The 24,718-nt window shown below is 44.4% G+C and overlaps 1 protein-coding gene across 1 annotated transcript in view; it reads right to left on the bottom strand.

The window, feature by feature from the left end:
- LOC125716031 (pappalysin-1-like) overlaps positions 1–24,718 on the bottom strand; it is a 110,926-nt gene that overhangs the window by 54,841 nt on the left and 31,367 nt on the right. The window contains exons 7-9 of the mRNA XM_048988255.1: positions 21,900–22,401; positions 4,870–4,998; positions 4,638–4,729 (exon numbers count right to left, since the gene is read on the bottom strand). Of these exons, the coding sequence (XP_048844212.1) occupies positions 4,638–4,729; positions 4,870–4,998; positions 21,900–22,401 (723 nt within the window). The remainder of the gene's footprint in view (positions 1–4,637; positions 4,730–4,869; positions 4,999–21,899; positions 22,402–24,718) is intronic.

The raw sequence follows: 24,718 nt of genomic DNA, 5'->3' as shown, positions 1-24,718 counted from the left end.
ACTTCTTTGGGCTTCTTAGACTTCAAGGTGTCAGCCACACACACACACACACACACACACACACACACACACACACACACATACACATATACACCCCTAGCGAGCCCTGTTTTCACTGAGATACAGGTCTACCACCTGCTCCAGCCTGACTGGACCAGTTTGCAGTAAAAAGCACCTAAACCTGGCACCATTGTCCAGGAAACATGTTTGCAGGATGTTCACTTATCAATCTCAACCTTATCAATCTTTCCCCCCTGTGGCCAAAACTATGTGCCCCCCTTGTCTGCAGATAACAAGGGGCACCCCCCTTGGCCAGCTGAAGCTGGTACCCAGCACGCAGAGGAAAAGTTCTAATGTGAGCGGCCTGGAGTCCTCCAGAGGCCACCTTCTGGGCCGTTTTCCTGTTTTGAAGCACGTTCCGGTGATTGACATGTTGCTACCTTGTGCACATTGTGCAACGAACCGCAACCCATTAAACCGATTTTTATTTTTTTAGAGAAGGTTAAACTTCAATAACAGCCTTTTCTGAAGCTTTGTGTTTTCTTGGGTTTTTGTCCAAAAAAACGATATAAATAAAACAAAAACAGTGACAATGGGATGAGTAGCGCAACATGTGATTCCTTCCACAGGCTGACACTCATAGTTGGCAGTGTCGTTTAATTCTCCTTTTTAAAAACCCTGTCAATATTACCACGTTTGCACGGTAAGAGCGTTATGATACTCTGAAATCGACAAGCCATAAATCAGCACCTTCGTGTGCTAGGGGTTAAATTTTTAAAAAGGGGACTCCTGACAATTATTCAATATTCACGTCAGGGCACACCTGCTTCCAGCTGGTATTTATGGGCCCGGTTCACTGTGGGTTGTATCGTTGCTCTAAATCTAAGTGAGTTAGTGCAGCCGACGATGTTCCCCGACCAGAAGGTGTCACCCTTCCCAATGGGACTCACTGAGCACTAACATTGGATGCTACAGGTGATGACTGCAAACTGTGAAGGAAGCTCAGTGGGTCAAATAGGATTAAACATGGGAATACATTTTAAAATCAGTTGGGTCATTACATGCTTGTGAACATATTTTAGTTTTACAATTTTTTCCTTGAACATCATTGACGTTGTTTAATCGAGAGTCAATCTGTAACCAACATCAATTAAAATAAAGAAATCAATGCAATTACTCTCTTTGTTCCCTTGCTTGTAAATACATTTAAAAAGCTGGATTGAAATATTATCTTATTTACAGTATAATATTTATTCGTATCCATTCAACCATCTTCAAATAGATTATCCTGAGTAGGGTCTATTATATAATTATTTCTCTTTCTGGATAAGATCTGACTGTCTGCCTTTCAGTAAGATGGAAAATTACAGTAAAGCAAGAAAGGTGGACATTTACATAAACATTAATTCACGTTATTATAGTGAACGATCGTACGAGTTTTACAAGAAATTAAAATCTGCACTTTTTTGATATATTATTTAACCCGAAGTATTTTAGAGTTAATTCTCTGGAATGTGATACATATTAAATGGGAGAGGTCAGTATGTATGGTGGCAAAATCTTGTAGTGATCTTCAATGTTCAAATTCTCATAAAATTCTTTTTTTTTCTTCTTCTTCATTTGAATTGTCTAATTTTAGGTGTAGGACATAATCTTAACAACATTACTCTTGGGTGGGAAAAAAACAGAAAGATATAAGTACAAACGATTAATCAAAAATGCAACAGTTTGAAGTAAAGTTTTTCATCATGTTATTTGTAATTGCTATTATGTGCATGAATTAATACACATAAATCATCCATCTACTGACTGAGAAGATCTTCGTCTTGTGAGTTTTTCCATTATCTGGTTTCTCCAGAAATGCAAAGGAACTCCATTGATCTTTATTCTTGTTTAAAAAAAAAAATCTTGCATACACTGGCTTGCCAGTTGAAAGCCTTTGAAATTCAGGCTTCAGTCTCAGGTGAGTGCCCAGAGTGTATCTTCCAGCAAGACGGGACAGACACGGAGCCATGTGAAAAGTCACACATCTTTTGTAAATGAGCAGCAAAGCTACCCAGTGCTCAGCTCTCTTACTGCGCTTCATGGTGAGGGCCATAGGCACGATGAAACATACAAATGATATGTGGCATCACTGCTGGGGTGAGTAATAGACCAAGAGAACAAGCCGCTCAAATGTGTCAGAACTTACCCTCACAGGTCATCAAATCATCCTGATTCAAACATGATAACTCAGCCTAGAATTGGGATCACCCTAAGACATATGTGAGCTGTAAGGCAGGTCTCCCCATTCAGACTCCATGGCCATTTTTCTAGCTCACCTGAGTTACAGTGTACACTTACTCACACCAAATCAACATTTAAAATATGCTGCTTTATCACATTTTGTATTTAGTCTAAGTACAGTTGACAAAACCCGAGGTGAATAGATAATATAATCCACTCGTTTCATAAAAAGATTTTGGATTTAATACAGGAAAATTTCAGATTATCAGTCCACTATATTAAGTGATACGAAGTGCTCCATTGCACTGTGGCACTTTGTACATCCTGACAGAGAGCACTGCAGTTCCCATAGGCTTTTAAGAGTGAGATCACAGGCTGCATGGGGCTCTCCAGGTCAGCAAAGCTCTCCAGCTTCTATGTTATTATATCAAGGGCCTTACATAGAAGGCTTTTGCGGGATACCGACATATACCTGAATGCATTATACAGAAACGATCAGAAACCTATTTCCAGTTTACTTGGCAAAATCCTCCAGTCCTCGCTGTTGAATCGGGGGGTCACTGTGTGCCTTTACATCTTAGTCCAGCGTCATTTTTCATTACAGCATTAGGTCTCAGAAGTCTATTTCAAGTAACCACAGATTCCCCGTTTCAGTAGTTATTAATCACCTACAGATGAAGCAGGATAAGCTCACTGTTTTGTATTGGAAGAGTGGGGACTCTGTGCAGGCCAGAAAGGTACGTGGCTCCAGCTTGGTCCTTGGGAGTCTGACCTCCTGAATGGCCAGTACAAGGTAGGTCAGGGGGACTCCGTATTTCAGCAGCGTGAGAAATGAGGTTACACCTCAATGCAAACCTTTTCTTAAATAGGAGCCCTGAGACACCGGCTCCGAGTGTGCTACCCTTGATCTCTTGGGGCCAGCGGAGGTTGAGCTCATTCAGCCCCACAGACTTTAGCTTTCTCACTCATCTACTCAGTGAGAGTGCTGCCAATTAAGGCGGCGTCAGGCCCCTGACAGCCCAGCTTCAGTGGGGTCACGAATTCCTACAGGTTTCTCAGGTCAAGCGAGGACAAGCATTCAGCTATTCAAATAGACATTCATGGATTTCACTTCAAAGGGAGGAATTCGTACACCCATTCTTCTCCCTAAACACTTCAGCTCCTTTTTAAAACATTTGAAAGGAAAACTGATTGAAAAACTAAAGCTAACAGGAAAAGTGTACAGATGGCTGTTAATACTTGGGACCGATGGATCTCGAAAATTACAAGCGGGAAAAAATTCCTTTTGTACCTGTAAAAAAAAAGAATGAAAGGTTTTGACAATTATACTCCTAGTGTACCGAACAATTATTTTGACAGCTTTGCCAGCGAGTGCATTTCAGAAGTAAGGGGTGAGCATGTGGGAAAGAACTCATTTCACTGGGACATTGTGGCTGCAAGTTTCACACTTTCAGCCTATTTTTTTTGAAAGTTTACAGTTCTTCTATGAATTACAGCATATATTGTATTTTGCTCGCTGCTCATTTTATGAATTTCCGCTCCTCGATGATTATTCATCGGCTGGGGCTACGTTATATAGCCTAATTCTCACATGGGTGAAAGCATAGCAGCTATGGCAGTTTGACGCCACCCCAACCTCAGAGTGTCCCCAGAATATTTGGGCTATTTGGGAAGGTGATGAATCAGAGTACGGCGATGAATTTAGCGTCTTTTTCTAAGAATGCAAACCAAGAATCAAAAAAAAATAATAAAAAATCCAAGAAACTTCAGAAGGGTGGCATAAAATAAAATTAGACCCACACCCTGTTGTAACCCCTCCCAACCCAACGGCCATTTGGTTCTTTGGTGGGCTGATACCAACACGGCTGTCTGCTGTCTCCCACCATTTTCACTCCTGTGACCAAGTCAAATTCCTTTCTTTCAACCCATCACCATATTACATGGTTTCATTCACCACACACAGCAGGTCTTACTGTCATCTTTGGTGCAGCCAGTACTAAGACGTTTATTTCGTGTGACAATTCCATTAACCATTCAGTCATAATGTAGATGTTATCATCTAATTTACTTCACAGAGACACAATGTCAACTAATAGAGCTAATCTTCATTTTGACAAGACTTTATTTCTGCACTTCTGCAGTTTCCTAGATGAGCCAGAATCACGTCTGTTGGATGAGATCATAGCTACAAAGTTCAGGTACTTTCTGCATCCCTGTGTCCTATTTCCATTGTCTCTGCACTTTAGTCTCCCATGTTTTGGCTCCCTGAACATCCTGTTCATCCAGCAGGTAAACATTAATAACAATTTCCACTCAATAGCACTGTCATAAATCAAATATTGGCACAGTCAAACACCTACAGCATGCAAGAAGTTAGATGCTGGTAAGATAAATGTAGGCTCTAGACCTACCTATGCAGTTGAAGAAAGTTTCCTTCTTGCACTGGCTTGAACACCCATCTCCATTCACAGAATTCATGTCATCACACTGTTCACCCAAAAGCCTAAAAGATGATATAATGACGAATGCAAATTTTTACTCTTCTTTTCATCACTAATATGCCTCCTTTCAATTGTCCACAGAGAATAAATCTGCCAGTAACACGACTCAGATGATAATGGCTTCTTGGTCTTATATGCTCACCTTTGGACATGGCCATCACCGCAGTATGGCGCCCCCAGCTGGTGAATGAGGGGAGGTGATGGTTCACTTTCAGCTCGCTTGGATACAGTCAGCACTTGATATGTGTACACTACACCGGGCTCCACATCTCTATAGTGCACAAAAGATAAACACACAGACAATTCACCCAGTTAAATGCAAAATATAATCACACATTGTATGATTTGGAGGACGCTGCACATTCCGGGATGGGGAAGTTGGGTGATGAGCACATTGATTCATCTCCCCGAGGTGTTTTCCTCTCAGCCCCAACACTGCTGCGGTCCTCTGTGCGTTTACCCCTGTGATGACATCTTTTGCTTTGCTTCCTCTATTCCTGTTTGTTAAACCCGTCACCACTCCTGTAGCCGAATATACTGTAGCCCCTACTTCCTCCCATCCCCATGTCATGTGCTTCTATTCACTGTCCCACCGGGGGCAACTGTGACATACAAATATAGTGTCTAGCCTCATAAATGGCTACCATTCTTTCAATTTCTGCTATTTCCGCTGACAAAGGCTTCCAAACGTGTATCCACGATGGCTGTAATGTTCATTAAAACACTGAAGCGGAGGTGCTAATGGCAGATGCTGTCAGCTTGGACAACCATCGTGGCCTTCTCATATTGCTCTGTGGAGATTTTGATACATTCTTTATTGCACTCGGTGTCGAGCTAGTTGATTTTGGTCGCCTGAATAGGAATATCCCACTGATGTGGTGCAGTTGATCCCTCCTGACTCCTAAACAGCAGTTGGTGCTAGAGAAGATGATGCAGTGGGATCATGCCTGTGAAGGACAGGTAAACACCACCTTCTGCATATTTACGGTGCAGGAGTATAAAATAAGAAAATAAAGTTATGGAATTCTGTACCTTAAAGTTATTTTTTTTTTTAGCAAATGCAGGAGTTCAGCTCTAACTAGGATTCAGTTCAACACAGTTATGTACTGAGATATTTCTCATTAAGCTTAGCATAAGTAAAATATAATACATTCTTAAGTTTTTTTTTCACAGTAGCATAATGCATGGAGGAAAAGATAGGCCAAGGGCCACATAGTGACTGTCACTAATAGGAGTAAGTATAAAACAGAATGAAAGGGTGGGACAAAGTCTCGCTGGGGATTTGTCTAAGAAAACAGAAGGTGCTTTGGAGCATATAAGTCCCTAGCTGTCCTTTATAAATCCTCTGGTTATTTATCTCCTGAACCACTGCATGCAGCACAAAAGCAGCCAAAAACAGATACATTTGTAGTCTTCTGTAAAGCAAGTAAACCGAGCATCATATATACATGTTGTCCTTTCTCTTTATAAGCAGGCTCTCTTTGAGAAAGTCATTAGTCCAGGTGGCAGCTGGTGGAGCTTATCCAGCGGGAGACTATGAACATTACACTCCACAACTGCAGCACATTTTCTTCATAGTACAACTGTAATCTCTATTTACGATGACCGAGCCTCCAAAAACAATCATAAATGTGTGAATGATATATACAAGTGTCTGTGAATGCCAGTTGTAAATAAAAAACATAACCAGGCTCCGTTTAGTAAATGGATTTCTTCCAAATGATTTTTTATTTTTTTTTTAACTTGGCAAAGTGCTCCTGGTCACTTAGTGTCCCAGCACTAATACACTGACAAGGGAATGGCACCTTGCTTTTATTTCCCAGGAGACCAGCGAGGATTCCTCATAGTCTCGTGTGACACACAGTGGGGTCTTCCTGCTTCACTCAACGCTTCAGCGATAGCACACAAGGTGACAATTAGCCGCCAGCTTTGTGGGACAGAGTGCTAGCGACTTCCCTTCGCCACAAAGGCCCGGCTGTACTGGTGAGCGGACGGAGGAGGACTGGGCCCACGGCCAAAGCAAGTGGATTCAAATCCAGCCAGGACAGACCTAACTGGAAAGTACATCCCATCAAGAGGCAAATCATCGCAGGAACAGCGCAGTAAAACAATCACAATTGGCCACACTTATTGTCAAATATGAAACAATCAGAACCAGATGAATCGGACATGTACTGCAAACGGTTTATAAGTAACTGATTAAAAGTTAGCGTTCTATGAAAAACAGAAATGGCTTTATTGTGCTGTCATTTTCATTCCTTGATTTTGGGAATATGCAACATAATCAAGAAAACAATACAAACAAGATTAGAGAAACGCTGCGGGTTCAAACAGGGCTATCAGACCACAAACTGCTGTAGAGCAGCCTTTTAGCTAATGAGGGAGGAGGGAATAACATTTCATTAGTGGCAAGCAATTCTCATTAACATAAAGGCTAGTTTTTTATGTACCAATTTGTTTCTGTTTATCCAAGCTAATAGCTGGGAACTCAAACACTGAATAGCTCCAATAAAAATACAAAGGATTCTGGCTTCAAGAATGTGTTCATAGATTTACTGCAGGAAAGCATGTTTTAACCATGTCCATTTAAATTGGGGAATTTGAGTAAAAAAATATGTTTCTGGTGTTCACCTATTAGTTCGCCAGCCATTATTTTTCCTTCCAAAAGATAAAATGCTTTATGATGCATTTGACAGGAAAGGCAGCTGAAAATATGAATGAAGAAATATCACAAAAATCCACTATAAACCAACCAGCAGTAAAAAAATGCCGTTCTATCTAGAAAGTTCCTTTAACGCATCAAGGCAGTGGGGCACTCTTACACATTACACTCTTTTTAATGTCGTACTGTCCTGGCTTAACCAAGGTGAACTTTAGATTAACTTGCCAAATCCTGTTTTTCAAGCAAATAAGAGAATCACCAGGAATAAAAGAAAACACAAGTGTGAGGGATCTGAAATTGATAGAAATAACTGGTCATTTCAGTAATAAAGCAAATATTTTGCACAGCCTTTTATGAAATCAGAGCTGAAGTCTACCCATCCAGTTTGGACAGATGCTGGAAGGACACTTAAATTACCAGTGGGGATATTTCGTGAACAGGGTTGTAAGGCATAAAAATGCAGGTTAAAAGCAGGATGCTGCCAGGCTGCGGAGAGTGGCTCTAAGGGCAGGCAGTCAGACGCCTTGGCTGGCTTTCAGGAAAGGTTACTGGTGGCACATTGAGCCGTACTATAAACCCAGATGTGTTTTTTTATATACTAGCACCTCATGCCAGGACATGAGTTCATTCAAGGCTTTCCTAAAGGTTCTCTGTCATAATAAACAACTATTCCCCACTGCTTCCACTGCTAATCCTCATGTTGCTTTAGGTAAAGAGAGTTGAGCCTTCTTACAAGTTTTTTAAGTACAGATTTACCCTCATATGCAGCCTAGCATGGAAGCATATGGCACTACATTTTATAACGCCAATGAATCCTCTGTGCCGTTAAACACTACATACTTATTTTTATAGACCCTAATGGTTGCTTTTCCTGAAAGTTTCTGTTTAACAAAAACATGAAATAATACATGAAGTAGGGGACACGTATTCAACAATAATGGCAAAAGTTACAAAAATATAAAGAGTGAGGGAGATTGGTAACACAATCAAGATATTAGGGTGATGTTTCTGTGTTCAAAGATAGCAGTGTCAGTCACTGAGGAGCCAATGCAATCGCACGCAATATAAAAGCAGTCATGCTCTCTTGCAGGAGAGAAGTGAATGGTTTGAAGAGTTTAAAAAGCTTTAAGCCACTCTGAACTCTTTTTATCTGATGAGATTTGGCCCTCAGTCTCTTTCACTTTGATTATACTGCACTGTTCGAGTCTGCAGTGCCATTTTTGACACCACAATAAATCTTAGCACCAGGAAGAGAAAGAAAGCAAAGGAAAACTTTAAAAAGCATGTTAAGTCAGCATGACCCAGCTTTGTAACTAATGCACAGACAGAGAGAGGAGAAGCCTCCTGGTGTATATCAAAGGAATATTTCTGTTTTTTTTTTTTTGTTTTTTTTTTGGGGGGGTAGCTTCACAAGCAAATTGCCATACAGTACAGTATCAGATATATAGACACCTTCAAGTGTTAATCACATAAAATTCTTATAATCGCATAAAATTCGTAATATTTTATCCTATTTCTATTTGTATATGAAAGGTGCCCTTGAATTTGGAATTTGAACTATACTACCAAACAAATACCAGGTCACCAGCATTTCTCTATGACCTGTACATGGTTTTGCGGTTCATCGATAGCCCATTTAAAAAGTATTCATGGGAAATCCCTTACTTTGCTGTTCAATCCTATGCTTAAATATTTTTGTATTTCGTACTTGCTAAGGCACCAAAATTACATAAAGAACAAACTGATAATGCCAAAGCAAACGTGTTAGTAGATTTTGTTGAATTAACTGATATTTATGTGAAATACCAGAGTACTGACTGGAAACAAAACCTATCCACATATTCCTTACTGTCCAAGTGAATTGCATCATGACAAGTCATTGGAGTTTACTGTCTCATCAATCATAATTGATGTTGTTTCCAAATATCAGTTAAAAAACTACTGTCCGCCTCTCCACTTGTTCCAAAATCCAAATGTAAAACAGACCCTTATGCAAAATCTCAGGTATGTGAATGCATGTTCAGGTTCAGATTTAAAGACCCTGTTTGTTAGGAAAGTGATATCATTCACTGATATTTCCCATTTAAAAAAAAAATCACATTTCAACAGTTTATGGTGGTATGAAGCAAGAGAAGTGAACACAGGTATAAAGGCGAGGATTTATACTTGGATCGATGTTCATTATTTATAATGCAATCAGCAAATGTCAGACCTCTGGGCTCTTCCTTCTGGGAGAAGGCATCTTCCTGTCCTTCAGTTTGAGTGGATAAGTATATTTTTCAGGCTCCGGCTCTGGAATGTGTGATAGGCAATGACATCATGCGTAGGGTCCCCCTAGGGGATGCCCTGAAGTGTGGGAGAGTGCGAGTTAGCGCCAGGGTCTGGGATCCTGCGCCTGCCTCGGAGGTGGGGGTGGCTGGGGGAGGACAGCGGCTCGGGGGAAGGGGTCTAGGGGGAAGAGGAAAGCCAGACGCTAGGCAACACTGCCTTGTTGAACTAGCCATAGCTACTGATAAACACAAAGGTAAGCTGGAGGGGTGAGAGTGGAGCAGGCTGAGGCACGCCCTCGACTCGCCATTCCCACACATCTCCATCTCAGGCATGTCATCACACAAAATTGTTTGTTTCCTTCCATCATCGTGGAGTCCTGTGACTGGAAACAGATGAGACTACCCCATGACTCTGCTCCTGATAAATTAATAAAGCACAATCCTTCAAATTAAATTCTGCTTTAAATCAGCAGCACGTCACCTGTGTGCATTTCCAAGGAATCAAAGAATGAAATTAGGATTTTTCATCTTAAGGGGAACACGAGAGAAAATTTTAGCAAAAATGTTAAAATATTTCAAGATGTTGATTTGTGTCGGTATCGTAGTTTAGTTTAATTGGGTGGTTTACCACTCAAAGCTTAACACTCATTCAAGGCTTGATTAAAATGTGCAAGAAAAAAGTGTTTAGTATGAACAACTTGTAGGAATTATATATATTTTTTTTCTTCAGTTTGTGTCTATTGACCACCAGGGTCAAAACAACTAAGCTTTGCAAAAGGACTGGGCAAATGCATGAACTGGACTTCAAATGTTGTCCCAAAACATTTCAACTCTGCAACCGCAAGAATCCAGCTGTACTATGACGGGCCACACAAAACCACTTGCCTGACGTTTTGGCTGAAGGATTTGTATTTCTCTAGGCTCGGGCATCAGCCATCTCCAAGACCATCACACTACCCATAAGAAAATTCAAACAAAAACATTCCTGATTGTGCCACAAGCCGTCAGTCAGCACCAAGCCGCACATTAACTTCATATTAGCAGTGACTTCACAATGAATCACAATCCATTCTGTCTTTATGAAAAACTCCTCATCGGCAGAATTAAGTAACAGGTTCCTCCCACGCTGAACGATCAATTTCATTGTAAACAACTATAGAAAATCACCAGAGGGGGGGTTTTTTTATTAATATACAAATGGAATGTAAAATGAGCATGCAAGGTAAGAAACAGTGGTGATACTTGGTGATATTTTAAGGTCAAAATTAAACCTCCGGCACAAACGGGAACAAAGGGAGAGGTGGAAGACAGTAGAAGCCATGCTGAATAAACACAACGTTGAATTCACACCCAATAAAAAATACTTTACTGAGTTCACCCCCCCCCCCCCCCCCAAAAGAAGGCTGGTGGAGGAAAAAACAGGTTTTGATGGGACTGTATAGCAGCAGGACAGATCTAAAGTAGCATAATAAATGGTAGGATAAGAGGAAGCGTCATTGTGAGTGGCAGACAGGGAGCCATCACCAGACTGTTCTTCATAATGAAAAGACAACTAATAACACATATTAGCTGAGCACTTATCCTTCCTTACATAATGAACAATGAGTTCTGTTTGTTTGCAAGTCAGCCGAGGGAGGAATTCTTTGAGGCTGCTGTTATTTTCCAACGTTCACTCTGGGGCTTCCGAGGAAGTCCTCGTTATCAGCACGTTTCTTTTGGAGAGCGACAGCTTTGATTAGTGCTGTTTCCTCAGAAACAATAAACAAACGCTGCTTTGCTCAGCCCTAGGCTCCTACACCTGGTAAACGAGTGGCCATGTGGTGGCGCTCCCTCGCTGAAGGAGGCTGGCCTTGATCTGTCAATGCTGAGGCTCCCAGGACGCCTCTGTTTAAGCAACCCCAAGTGGAAACACAGGGGATAAATCCACTAACGACCAAAAATCAACTGAATAGGTCATGTCACACTTTGTACATGCTGAAAAAAAGTATGGTGTGCTGTTGGGTTAGGAAGAGATTCACTTTAACGACGACAAGGATGGATCCACCTGTGGACTTCATTGTGGGGTGGGTTATTGACTGATGGCCCTTATCAGAATGCACTGAAAACAATTAACCTTGTTTCAGCAATAAAAGTAAGTTTATGTAGCTCTAGTTAACACTCACAGTGAAGATCAATCTGTCATGCATACATCTTGCATTGTACCACTCCTTAGGGGCAAACTTAAATTAACAGATGAACACTGACAGTGCATTAAATGGCCCTATTTTAAAGCAAATTTTATCTCCAGGAAAATGTAGAGTCCCCTTCTTCAACAAAGGAAAGAACCATCCAAACACAAATATGACTGGAACAGAACTGGACTGTTCACCTACAGTCATGGGATATCAAAGAACTATCACCTGAAATTAGCCAATTTTCACTTGCAGGGCTTTGGGGAGGTGGCTTGGTTGGTGGTTGGGGCTGGCTTTAGCATGAGACAGATCACAAAGGGGTCAGCGCCAATGAAAAGAAACAGGAAGGGGAAAAGAACGGGGAATGTCTGAATGGACTCCCACAAGGTAACTCCAAGTACTCCAGCACGTTTTGAATTAATGAGTTTCCTGAATCTCAGACTCCAATTTGTGCTCTGAAAAGGGGTCCCTGGGAAATCCAGGATCATTTGTGGAAAAGTGTTCCCAGTGGAACAGCTCATGGAGGTAGACAGCCCAACCATGCAACTCCAGCACTGTCCATCATTCAAAGCAAAGCTGTTTAACTGTATCCTGTAGCCTAATGCTATGGTATGGAAATCCCACTCTCACATACCGGCTGTTCATCTCAAAAGAGGATCATGAAGAATGGTGACACAGAAATATACACTGACAGATAGCTAGAACAATATGGAAACTATGAGGTTAATAATAAAACAATATATGGGTTGAAAAAAAAACAACAGAAAAGAGCATGGACTGATGATATGTGTGGAAAAAACCACCTGAAAGAAGTAATTCATCCGTTCGGCTATGAATATACGGTCATGTATGTGAAAAGCCAACAAGTTGCAAGTCATTGACAAAGAGCTTTAAATGGTGATACATTTGAGCACAGGACTGTTCCCCTGACAGTGCTAATAATTAAGAGGAACTGAAGTTCAATCCATCGGCTGTCCAACTAGGACAGGGTCACATAAACGGTACCAAAATACAGTAGCCGGAATCTAAGGAAAAATAACTCTGGAATATTTTCCTATATCTGGGATTCTTCCCTGACATCTGGAAATGAGGACTAATAACCCCATTATTTAAGAGTGGAGACAAATTTGACCCGAATAATTGCAACAGCATCTGTGCAAGTGGTAATCTGGAAAAGGTGCTATTTATCATATTCGAATCACAATTTATTCAATGTGACATAAAAACCTTGATAATATTAATAATTTAGTCAAATTGCTCACGTCACATTTCATAATGTGATGCGGCAAAAGTGTCTTAAAACAGGGATGGGGGTAAATCATGACAGTACCTAATGAAAATAAAAACCATTGATTAATTTTCCCAAAACGCAAAACTGCCATGGATGTGACAAGATGTGTAGTATAAATTGAACTGAAGTGATACAAACTATAAAAAGATTCGATACCCAAAAAGAAAGTTTAGAAACGTGCATGGTACTATATTAATATATAATGAGAACTACATTAATAAACTAAAAAGATGCAGTAAACGGACATGAAGTATGTAGTTAAATCAGTCATTTAGCATGTTTTTATGTGTTCTAACAGAAATGTTTATTTTTTTCTAAACGAGACAAAAACCCAATAGAAACCCTGCCGAGTTCTGCAGAATAAATGGACAAGTTCAAAGGAACACAGCTAACAATGCAAAACATCAATGCCCACTTTAACGAACATACAAAAAAGAACCATAAAAGATCCTATTAAAAGCAGCACTCCTTTTCCCGCAAAACTCAGTTCCTCAGATATACCAGAAATAAACACCCTGAGAACAGCACAGCACATACTATTAGAGAAATCTATATACCAACAAAACAGACAACATTGCATAACTCATTTTGACACAAAAGAAGCATTGAGCCAAACGGAGTGAAGGCAAATGCTTTTCAGGCCTAAGAAGACAGTCACTCTGGCAGACGACTGTGGAAAACACTAATGATAAAAAATGAGAAAACACAGACTCAGTGACTAGATGCAGCACATTGAGAGTCTGACTGGAGGGGGACCTGTTTGGACTACATGGACAGACTATGGTCACATTTTCCTCAAAAGGAGGCGACACAGGGCTCGGCTTATCCTGCAAAGACAGTGGTACCAAAAATGACTGAAAGTTGAAGGAGGTTTCACAAAAACTACAGACACCTGAGAAGATGCCAAAATCTGTGACCGCTATTAGTTAGTATATAATCATATTTAATGTAGGAGAACAAGAAGGTATGGCTAATTGGCAGGTAAAATTTCATTTACTGAGGGCATCATAGTTCAGAAGCAGTGTTTTACAGCCAGAAAATGCTTTGTTGGAGGTGATCATAAAAGTCTTTGAGCAGAGTAAAGTGAGCATTACTTTTCCTAATACCCCAAGCAGAACAGCATATTAAGCTCAGACAGGCTCAGTTTGGGGTCTGATCAAGAGCAGGTGGAGTTAAGTGGAAATCAGCCAGGCTAGAAGCGAGGCTGAATGAGGGAAAGAGGCTGACTGAGGGAAACGGGCCGACTGAGGGAAACGGGCCGACTGAGGGAAACGGGCCGACTGAGGGAAATGGGCTGACTGACAGAAATGGGCTGACTGACAGAAATGGGCCGACTGAGGGAAATGGGCTGACTGACAGAAATGGGCTGACTGACAGAAATGGGCTGACTGAGGGAAACGGACTGACTGAGGGAAACGGGCTGATTGAGGGAAATGGGCTGACTGACAGAAATGGGCCGACTGAGGGAAATGGGCTGACTGACGGAAATGGGCCGATTGAGGGAAACGGGCCGACTGAGGGAAACGGGCCGACTGAGGGAAACGGACTGACTGAGGGAAATGGGCCGATTGAGGGAAACGGGCCGATTGAGGGAAACGGGCCGACTGAGGGAAATGGGCTGACTGACAGAAATGGGCCGACTGACGGAAATGGGCCGATTGAGGGAAACGGGCCGACTGAGGGAAATGGACTGACTGAGGGAAATGGGCTGACTGACAGAAATGGGCCGACTGACAGAAATGGGCCGACTGAGGGAAACGGGCCGACTGAGGGAAACGGGCCGACTGAGGGAAATGGGCTGACTGAGGGAAACGGGCTGACTGACAGAAATGGGCTGACTGGGGGAAATGAGCAGGCTGAGGGAAATGGGCTGACTAAGGAAAACAAGCCTGCTGAGGGAAATGGGCTGACTGAGGGAAACAGGCTGACTGAGGGAAACAGGCCTGCTGACAGAAATGGGCTGACTGAGGGAAACAGGCTGACTGAGGGAAACAGGCCGGCTGACAGAAATGGGCTGACTGAGGGAAACAAGCCTGCTGAGGGAAATGGGCTGACTGAGGGAAACAGGCTGACTGAGGGAAACAGGCCTGCTGACAGAAATGGGCTGACTGAGGGAAACAGGCTGACTGAGGGAAACAGGCCTGCTGACAGAAATGGGCTGACTAGGGAAAACAGGCCAACTGGGGGAAATGGGCTGACTGGGGGAATCGGGCTGACTGACGGAAATGGGCTGACTGGGGGAAATGGGCCGACTGAGGGAAACGGGCCGACTGAGGGAAACGGGCCGACTGAGGGAAATGGGCTGACTGACGGAAATGGGCTGACTGACAGAAATGGGCTGACTGAGGGAAACGGGCCGACTGAGGGAAATGGGCTGACTTAGGGAAACGGACTGACTGAGGGAAATGGGCTGAATAAGGAAAAGAGGCCGACTGAGGGAAACGGGCCTATTGAGGAAAACAGGCCTGCTGACGGAAATGGGCTGACTAAGGAAAACAGGCCTGCTGAGGGAAATGGGCTGACTGAGGGAAACGGGCTGACTGAGGGAAACGGGCTGACTGAGGGAAACAGGCCTGCTGACAGAAATGGGCTGACTGAGGGAAACAGGCTGACTGAGGGAAATGGACTGACTGACGGAAATGGGCTGACTAAGGAAAACAGGCCGACTGAGGGAAACGGCCCTATTGAGGAAAACAGGCCTGCTGACGGAAATGGGCTGACTAAGGAAAACAAGCCTGCTGAGGGAAATGGGCTGACTGAGGGAAACAGGCTGACTGAGGGAAACAGGCCTGCTGACAGAAATGGGCTGACTGAGGGAAACAGGCTGACTGAGGGAAACAGGCCGGCTGACAGAAATGGGCTGACTAGGGAAAACAGGCCAACTGGGGGAAACGGGCTGACTGAGGGAAACAGGCCTGCTGACAGAAATGGGCTGACTGAGGGAAACGGGCTGACTGAGGGAAACAGGCCTGCTGACAGAAATGGGCTGACTAGGGAAAACAGGCCAACTGGGGGAAATGGGCTGACTGGGGGAATCGGGCTGACTGACAGAAATGGGCTGACTGACAGAAATGGGCTGACTGGGGGAAATGGGCCGACTGAGGGAAACGGGCCGACTGAGGGAAACGGGCCGACTGAGGGAAATGGGCTGACTGACAGAAATGGGCTGACTGACAGAAATGGGCCGACTGAGGGAAATGGGCTGACTTAGGGAAACGGACTGACTGAGGGAAATGGGCTGACTAAGGAAAAGAGGCCGACTGAGGGAAACGGGCCTATTGAGGAAAACAGGCCTGCTGACGGAAATGGGCTGACTAAGGAAAACAGGCCTGCTGAGGGAAATGGGCTGACTGAGGGAAACGGGCTGACTGAGGGAAACGGGCTGACTGAGGGAAACAGGCCTGCTGACAGAAATGGGCTGACTGAGGGAAACAGGCTGACTGAGGGAAATGGACTGACTGACGGAAATGGGCTGACTAAGGAAAACAGGCCGACTGAGGGAAACGGCCCTATTGAGGAAAACAGGCCTGCTGACGGAAATGGGCTGACTAAGGAAAACAAGCCTGCTGAGGGAAATGGGCTGACTGAGGGAAACGGGCTGACTGAGGGAAACAGGCCTGCTGACAGAAATGGGCTGACTGAGGGAAACAGGCTGACTGAGGGAAACAGGCTGACTGAGGGAAACAGGCCTGCTGACAGAAATGGGCTGACTAGGGGAAACGGGCTGACTGAGGAAAACGGGCTGACTGAGGAAAACAGGACTGCTGACAGAAATGGGTTGACTAGGGAAAACAGGCCAACTGGGGGAAATGGGCTGACTAAGGAAAACAGGCCTGCTGAGGGAAATGGGCTGAATGGGGGAAACGGGCTGACTGAGGGAAACGGGCTGACTGAGGGAAACAGGCCTGCTGACAGAAATGGGCTGACTAGGGAAAACAGGCCAACTGGGGGAAATGGGCTGACTGGGGGAAACGGGCTGACTGGGGAAAACAGGCCTGCTGACGGAAATGGGCTGACTGAGGGAAACAGGCCGACTGAGGGAAATGGGCTGACTGACAGAAATGGGCCGACTGAGGGAAACGGGCCGACTGAGGGAAATGGGCTGACTTAGGGAAACGGACTGACTGAGGGAAATGGGCTGACTAAGGAAAAGAGGCCGACTGAGGGAAACGGGCCTATTGAGGAAAACAGGCCTGCTGACGGAAATGGGCTGACTAAGGAAAACAGGCCTGCTGAGGGAAATGGGCTGACTGAGGGAAACGGGCTGACTGAGGGAAACAGGCCTGCTGACAGAAATGGGCTGACTGAGGGAAACAGGCTGACTGAGGGAAATGGACTGACTGACGGAAATGGGCTGACTAAGGAAAACAGGCCGACTGAGGGAAACGGCCCTATTGAGGAAAACAGGCCTGCTGACGGAAATGGGCTGACTAAGGAAAACAAGCCTGCTGAGGGAAATGGGCTGACTGAGGGAAACGGGCTGACTGAGGGAAACAGGCCTGCTGACAGAAATGGGCTGACTGAGGGAAACAGGCTGACTGAGGGAAACAGGCCTGCTGACAGAAATGGGCTGACTAGGGGAAACGGGCTGACTGAGGAAAACGGGCTGACTGAGGAAAACAGGCCTGCTGACAGAAATGGGTTGACTAGGGAAAACAGGCCAACTGGGGGAAATGGGCTGACTGGGGGAAACGGGCTGAATGGGGGAAACGGGCTGACTGAGGGAAACGGGCTGACTGAGGGAAACAGGCCTGCTGACAGAAATGGGCTGACTAGGGAAAACAGGCCAACTGGGGGAAATGGGCTGACTGGGGGAAACGGGCTGACTGGGGAAAACAGGCCTGCTGACGGAAATGGGCTGACTGAGGGAAACAGGCCGACTGAGGGAAATGGGCTGACTGAGGGAAATGGGCTGACTGACAGAAATGGGCTGACTGAGGGAAACAGGCCGACTGAGGGAAATGGGCTGACTGAGGGAAATGGACTGACTGACGGAAATGGGCTGACTAAGGAAAACAGGCCGACTGGGGGAAACGGGCCTATTGAGGAAAACAGGCCTGCTGATGGAAATGGGCTGACTAAGGAAAACAAGCCTGCTGAGGGAAATGGGCCGATTGAGGGAAACGGGCTGACTGAGGGTAACAGGCCTGCTGACAGAAATGGGCTGACTGAGGGAAACAGGCTGACTGGGGGGAATGGGCTGACTGGGGGAAACGGGCTGACTGAGGAAAACAGGCCTGCTGATGGAAATGGGCTGACTGAGGGAAACAGGCCTGCTGACGGAAATGGGCTGACTAAGGAAAACAGGCCGACTGAGGAAAACAGGCCTGCTGACGGAAATGGGCTGACTAAGGAAAACAGGCCGACTGAGGAAAACAGGCCTGCTGACGGAAATGGGCTGACTAAAGAAAACAGGCCGACTGGGGGAAATGGCCTGACTGGGGGAAACGGGCTGACTGAGAGAAATGGGCTGACTGAGGGAAATGGGCTGACTGAGGAAAACAGGCCTGCTGACGGAAATGGGCTGACTGAGGGAAACAGGCCTGCTGACGGAAATGGGCTGACTAAGGAAAACAGGCCGACTGGGGGAAATGGGCTGACTGAGGAAAATAGGCCTGCTGACGGAAATGGGCTGACTGAGGGAAACAGGCTGACTGAGCAAAACAGGCCTGCTGACGGAAATGGGCTGACTAAAGAAAACAGGCCGACTGGGGGAAATGGCCTGACTGGGGGAAACGGGCTGACTGAGAGAAATGGGCTGACTGAGGGAAACGGGCTGACTGACGGAAATGAGCCGGCTGACAGAAATGGGCCGGCTGACGGAAACGGGCTGGCTGACGGAAATGGTCCGGCTGACGGAAACGGGCCGGCTGACGGAAACGGTCCAGCTAACGGAAACAGTCCGGCAGACGGAAACAGTCCGGCAGACGGAAACGGTCCGGCAGACGGAAACGGTCCGGCTGACGGAAACGGTCCGGCTGACGGAAATGGGCCGGCTGACGGAAATGGGCTACCCTGCACTTAAAGGCAGCAGTATGATGAACAGCCCTAAGGAGGGCAGCGAAAACAAGGCCTCACCACCTTTCTTAAAGCCTTCAGTTACGCACTACTGAGATGACGTGGGTCTGCCAGTGGAAAATGATCGATGCCTTACCACAATATAGCTTTTTAAGTTGGACCTCCGCTCCTCCTGCCCTTTGGCTGTTACAGTCCAATGAAGGATTACAACATGGCAATCGTCCAGACTGCTTTGTAGGGGTCTAAAACAATTACTGTTCCAACACAAACTTCAGCAACTTAAAATGAGCACATTTTTCACACTTGCCTGGGAAGTTTATCACGCATCTCTTCTCTCCTTTCCAAAGTCCAACCACTGACTTGTCTTTCAAAAATAATAAAACAAAACAAATTCTAACAGGCAGGTAAAAAATGCTGCTGTCAGAGACCTTAAGGAGTTTGTATCCTCCCACTGAATTATGGTCTTGAAACGAGAGAAGATGGGAAAAGCAGTGAGATGGTGGACCTGATTACCCAGAAGCAGGCAAACCTGTCTTCTGACCTCCTGCAGTACGGTCAGCATCTCTTGCTCCACTTATCATGCACCCTGTCCCGCACCTCCTGAAATACATATCCCAATTCCTGAATCACCTCCTTCCTGCCCCCCAAAAACAGCCCCTCTGCTGAACCGGGAATACACAAATATGCATGAATCACCAGTTGCTCTGCTTTCTTTTTAAAGGGTGATCTTTCAAGAAAAGTTGCATCTTACTCGTGTACTGGATGTAAGTGCTCTCATATGCATTTTGTGATGCAAATTTTCAGCTATGCCTCAACTTACAGTATTTTCACATTCTTGCTTTTTTAAGAGGTAATTTCTGCACAAGCATGTTCTTTACAAAACATAGATTGCATTACACTTTTGGTAAGGCAGACTGAGAATTTATTTCAAACCTTAAGCTAAACTTAGAGGCTAATTTCAATCCCAACCCCTAAGGTCAAATCTTACTTCAATAATAAATTTTAATTGAGCTCTCCAGCAAATTTCAGGAGTAACAAAATGCAATTTTTGCTAAATGATAGTTTTGTTTGAAACATTCATTAAAATAACGCAAATTTACCAATACTAACATGAACAGTTCTTCATGTCAGTGTAGGTTAAAAGGCACTAAAACTTGGTGGCTTTACATAATCAAAATGGCATGAAGTGGCCTGGCAGAACACAAAAATATTCCATAAAAGGCAGAGGTTCTACAATGTGTGATAGAAAATTCAGCTTACAAATATTGAAGATACATATGCAGAGCTCTTATCCCAGCCTCATTCCAGGGAAAATAACAGGGCAGATACCCCCCACCCCCACATTAGACAGGTATATCAGTTTGATAAAATCGTTCTCAGTGAAATATATTCCAAAGATCTAACATGTGCCAGAGCACTACCTTATAAAATATAGACACTTCAGCTTAACATAATATTGTTTGATCACAGGAGTATGAATTGGTACCTTCCTATAGACAACATCAAAAGTGTATGTAAAACTTCAGATTGGATTTGGAGTGTGAAGCTTTTCACAAAGTGCTGAATGATAATAGACAGTTGAAATAGACCATATGGCAATTCCTGCACATTGTTTTTCATGCCGTTTGATATAATTCTTACACCCGTTACATGCTTCATTCAGGTGCTGAAACATTACTTTTTACTGTGGTAAATCCAGTCTGTGTGCCACAGAATACATAAGGTCGTATTTCCATACTCCGTTGTTCTGCTTCCGGCTGGCTTGGGGAGACACACACTACACTACACACACTACACTACACACACTACACTACACACAATACAGCGCCAAAGAAAACAAAATGACTGTACAGCAAAATGACAGCCTTTAAAAATGATAGTGTACACTGGCAAACTAATGCCAATTAGTGTCAAAAGCTGGGCCCTTTCACAACCCTGTCCAATTGTAAATATAACTAGCAGTGATCCAGATTAATTAACCATAGCCAAAGTTATGAAAAAGGCAATGAATTATGAAAACACAAGCAAATGCTCATCTTTCTTGTTTTTCAAGATAAAATGCTGTGTTTATATTCATGGCGAAGCACTATCGCACTCGTCAGTGTCACGTCAGAAAATCTGGTAACAGGGAAAACGTGCAAATTCCGCACAAACACACACACATACACACTCATACTCACACATGTTTGTATCCATATATTTGTGGGGACTGTCCATTCATTTCTATGAGAAAAACCCTAATCCCAGCAATGATAACCTTAACCCCTGCCCAGTTGTAACCTTAACCAAAAGTAACCCAACAAAATACAAGACATTTTTTGATTGCAGTCACAGATTTTTAAACTTTCCCCTTCGTGGGGACTTAAAAAAACAGGTTTTTATCACATTGTGAGGACATTTGGGTGACATGACCCCCACAAATACACGCAAACACACACACACACGGCAGAGCTGGATCAAACAAATACCTCCAGCCCTGAAGACATGAGGCAACAGTTCTACGCACTTATTGATGGCTGAACTAAAAAGCATCGTCTGTCTATCTGCACCAGTCTCCCAAATCATCAAACTTGCAAGATAAGATCATTGAGAAGAGTAAAGCAATCAAGAATCCTGCATGTGGTCTGAAGCCGTACATAAGGACACGATGTCATTAAATGGCACCAATAAGATAATAAGGAAGAGAACTTTGTCAGAGGAAGCGTGAAGGATTTTAGATGATGTAATGCAGTGATGCACCATCAGGAAAAAAAAGCTTACCTGTCGACATATCTGCGGCTGGGGTCTGACACCAGAACGCCCAGGGGAGCATGAGAGAAGGGCGGCTGGCGCAGCAGACGGTATCGCAGTGGCTGGCAGCCGTGGCACAGCGGGCAGTCGGGTCTGGAGGACAGCAGCGTGGCGTCGATCTCCAGGTGCTGCTCCATGGTAAAGAACTGCACGCCGTACACCTCCTCCTGCACCGACAGCTCGATAGTGAGCGGGGTGTCACAGAAGACGTCCCAAGGACCCAGGGAGATGTTGTTACCGCCGACGGTCAGGAGCACGATGTTATGAATGGCTGGCAGCTGGGTCTCCTCAGGTGAGAAGAAGGTCACCCATACTGTGAGGGAGTCGGGCACCAGAGGGTGAAGGAACTCCAGCTGCAGCATGCAGCCCTGCAGGGGGCACGGGGGGGAGCCCACGCTGCTGGAATCCATGCCGGAATTCGGGCTCCAGGTGCGCACGCTCGCCTCGCATGCTTGCTCCACGTCTGGTGGGCCTTAGCAGAGACACAACACAGCACACGACCCATAAACTGAGGCGGGACACAGCAGAGCTCGACCCTGAAGCCCAGCATAATGTCAGTGTTTACAAACACTCATCCTGTGCCCCCGAGGCAGGCAGGCAAGCTGCAGTATTTCAATTGCAATGCGTAGTAACTAACGTTCTTATAAATCTGGTCATTTGGTCATTGTCTTAATTTAGTTATTGGTCCTAGTTATTCCTTTTGAAGCTGAGGTCAATGAAGGAAGTGGGAGAAAGGAGTACAAGCAGGGGAGCAAGCCAGGCAGCCAAAGAGGGGCCGACCCTGTAGAAAGACCCCAGGCTACCAGGAGATCATTCAGCTTTTTAGCTATGTTTAAAAAATGTCATTGTTGTTCCATGTGAAGAGCTTCCCGTCCATGTCCCACTACCTACACACCCAGCCTCTACTGTACCGTCTGCAGCACCCAACAGACTTCAGTTGTGTATCGTCAGCAGATCGGCCTGGTACATGCATGCACAGCAAAATCTGGAGCATATTTGCGCATGTATTAGACCGTCCAAGGGCCCGTCACAATGCTTTCACTTCAGAGGTGCAATTAGACCCTAAACATGCAGTGCTGCCATACTTGGAGTGGGCAGCAACTCGTATTATTCAGTGTGACGCACTTAACATTCATCAAGTGGTTTGAGGGGCCAGAGCTTAGTCGATTCCACGTATCCTCCTTTTTTTCTTGTATAACTCCAAACTGGCAACCGCAATCACATTTGCTAACCTCATTGCTGGTTCGCACAGAAGAATTTGATGTTCAATCAACAGAACTCCAAATTCACGCTCCGGGCTACATAATCTCAACACATTTATTCCAGTTAGTGTGCGGGCCAGACCAGAGGTAACCATTAAAGTGATTCTTTGAGCAACTCGAAGGGTTTGTCACCCCATTCCTTAGGAGTCATATTCAACATGCTCTTAAAATATGTATTCCGTACTTGTACAATCCGAGGTGCGGTGATGTCCATGGAATGAGGATGCTGACCGACCGTCATCACTTTAAGGTGGTGTCATGGCTACAAAGCCTTTCTTATGCAGTTTCCTCTTGCCAGGTTCTCATTTCATGATCAGATGATCTTTAACTCTATTTTATTTTTTTGCTTGCAACAAATATGTTCTTCATTAAATCAAGTTATTCACTTTGTAATATCCCATACTAGGATGGACCATTGTTGCAAAACTGATTACAATCAGCTCTGTACCATTCAACTGTAAAAATAATTATTCAGAAATGTCTTTCACTGCGTAGAATTTCAATTTGCTGAAAGAAATTAAGAATGCATATTTCTTTGTAAATGTCAGTTGTCAGGAACTATCTAACCGCCCTACTGAATCAAAACTATGTTCATGTCCATCACCGCGGTACCTGGATCTGCAGATTCATCTTCATTTCACTTCAAATTTACTTCAAACAAATGCATTAAAATAACTAATTAAAGCAAAATATTTGCAAGTCTTCTCTGACTTTCTCACAACTTATTAGACAGCAGGAGTTTCAAAGAAGCAGGACAATTTAACTTGCTAAAGCAAATCCAAACCTTGTTTTTCCAGTCAATTAGCTAAACCCCACTGGAGTTTCAGCATGTCTAGGAAACGTTTTTCTAAGAAAAGTATAGAGAAGCTTCTGGACGAAATCCAACTTAATTGCTGCCAGTTGAAAAATGAACATTATCTGCAAGTCCACTGGAAAACCCCAGGATGGAAATCAGGACACAAACAGCGGTGAACCCAAGGAACCAGGTCCTTACAGGTACCGGTGCCAAGGAAAGAGAAGGCGGACGCAGGATATGCCCAGACATGCAGTAACTGCTCATTCAATGAGCTCAGCAGTGACATAAGACGTAACAACAGACTCAATAAACAATTACACCCTGCTGGCTGTGGTACAGACCGCTACAATTTAAGCCCTGCTACCAGAATGTAAATGCTAGCTGATAACTTTCCATTCAAATATCAATAGCACCTATATGACTAGGCACAAGCACTTATTTCACCCACAGCCAACAGACCAAAACACATGGTATATCCGGAGTGTTCTGTGTCTGTGCTCTGTGCCTGTGCTCTGTGTCTATGCTCTGTGTCTGTGCTCTGTGTCTGTGCCTGTGCTCTGTGTCTCTGCTCTGTGTCTGTGCTCTGTCGTGGTCCAGTATGGTGCAACAAAGCAGGTTGTCACCAGATTCAAGAGTCATCCGCCACTGAGAGTTTGGGCCATGCTTTCTGTTATCGTGTCATACATGGTCATCAATTAGCTAGCTGTCTGTGTGGACTAGCTGGAAGACGT

Source organism: Brienomyrus brachyistius, chromosome 2 (assembly GCF_023856365.1).
Source record: "Brienomyrus brachyistius isolate T26 chromosome 2, BBRACH_0.4, whole genome shotgun sequence".
NCBI classification, from domain to species: domain Eukaryota; kingdom Metazoa; phylum Chordata; class Actinopteri; order Osteoglossiformes; family Mormyridae; genus Brienomyrus; species Brienomyrus brachyistius.
This window is presented reverse-complemented; position numbering and strand designations above follow the sequence as displayed.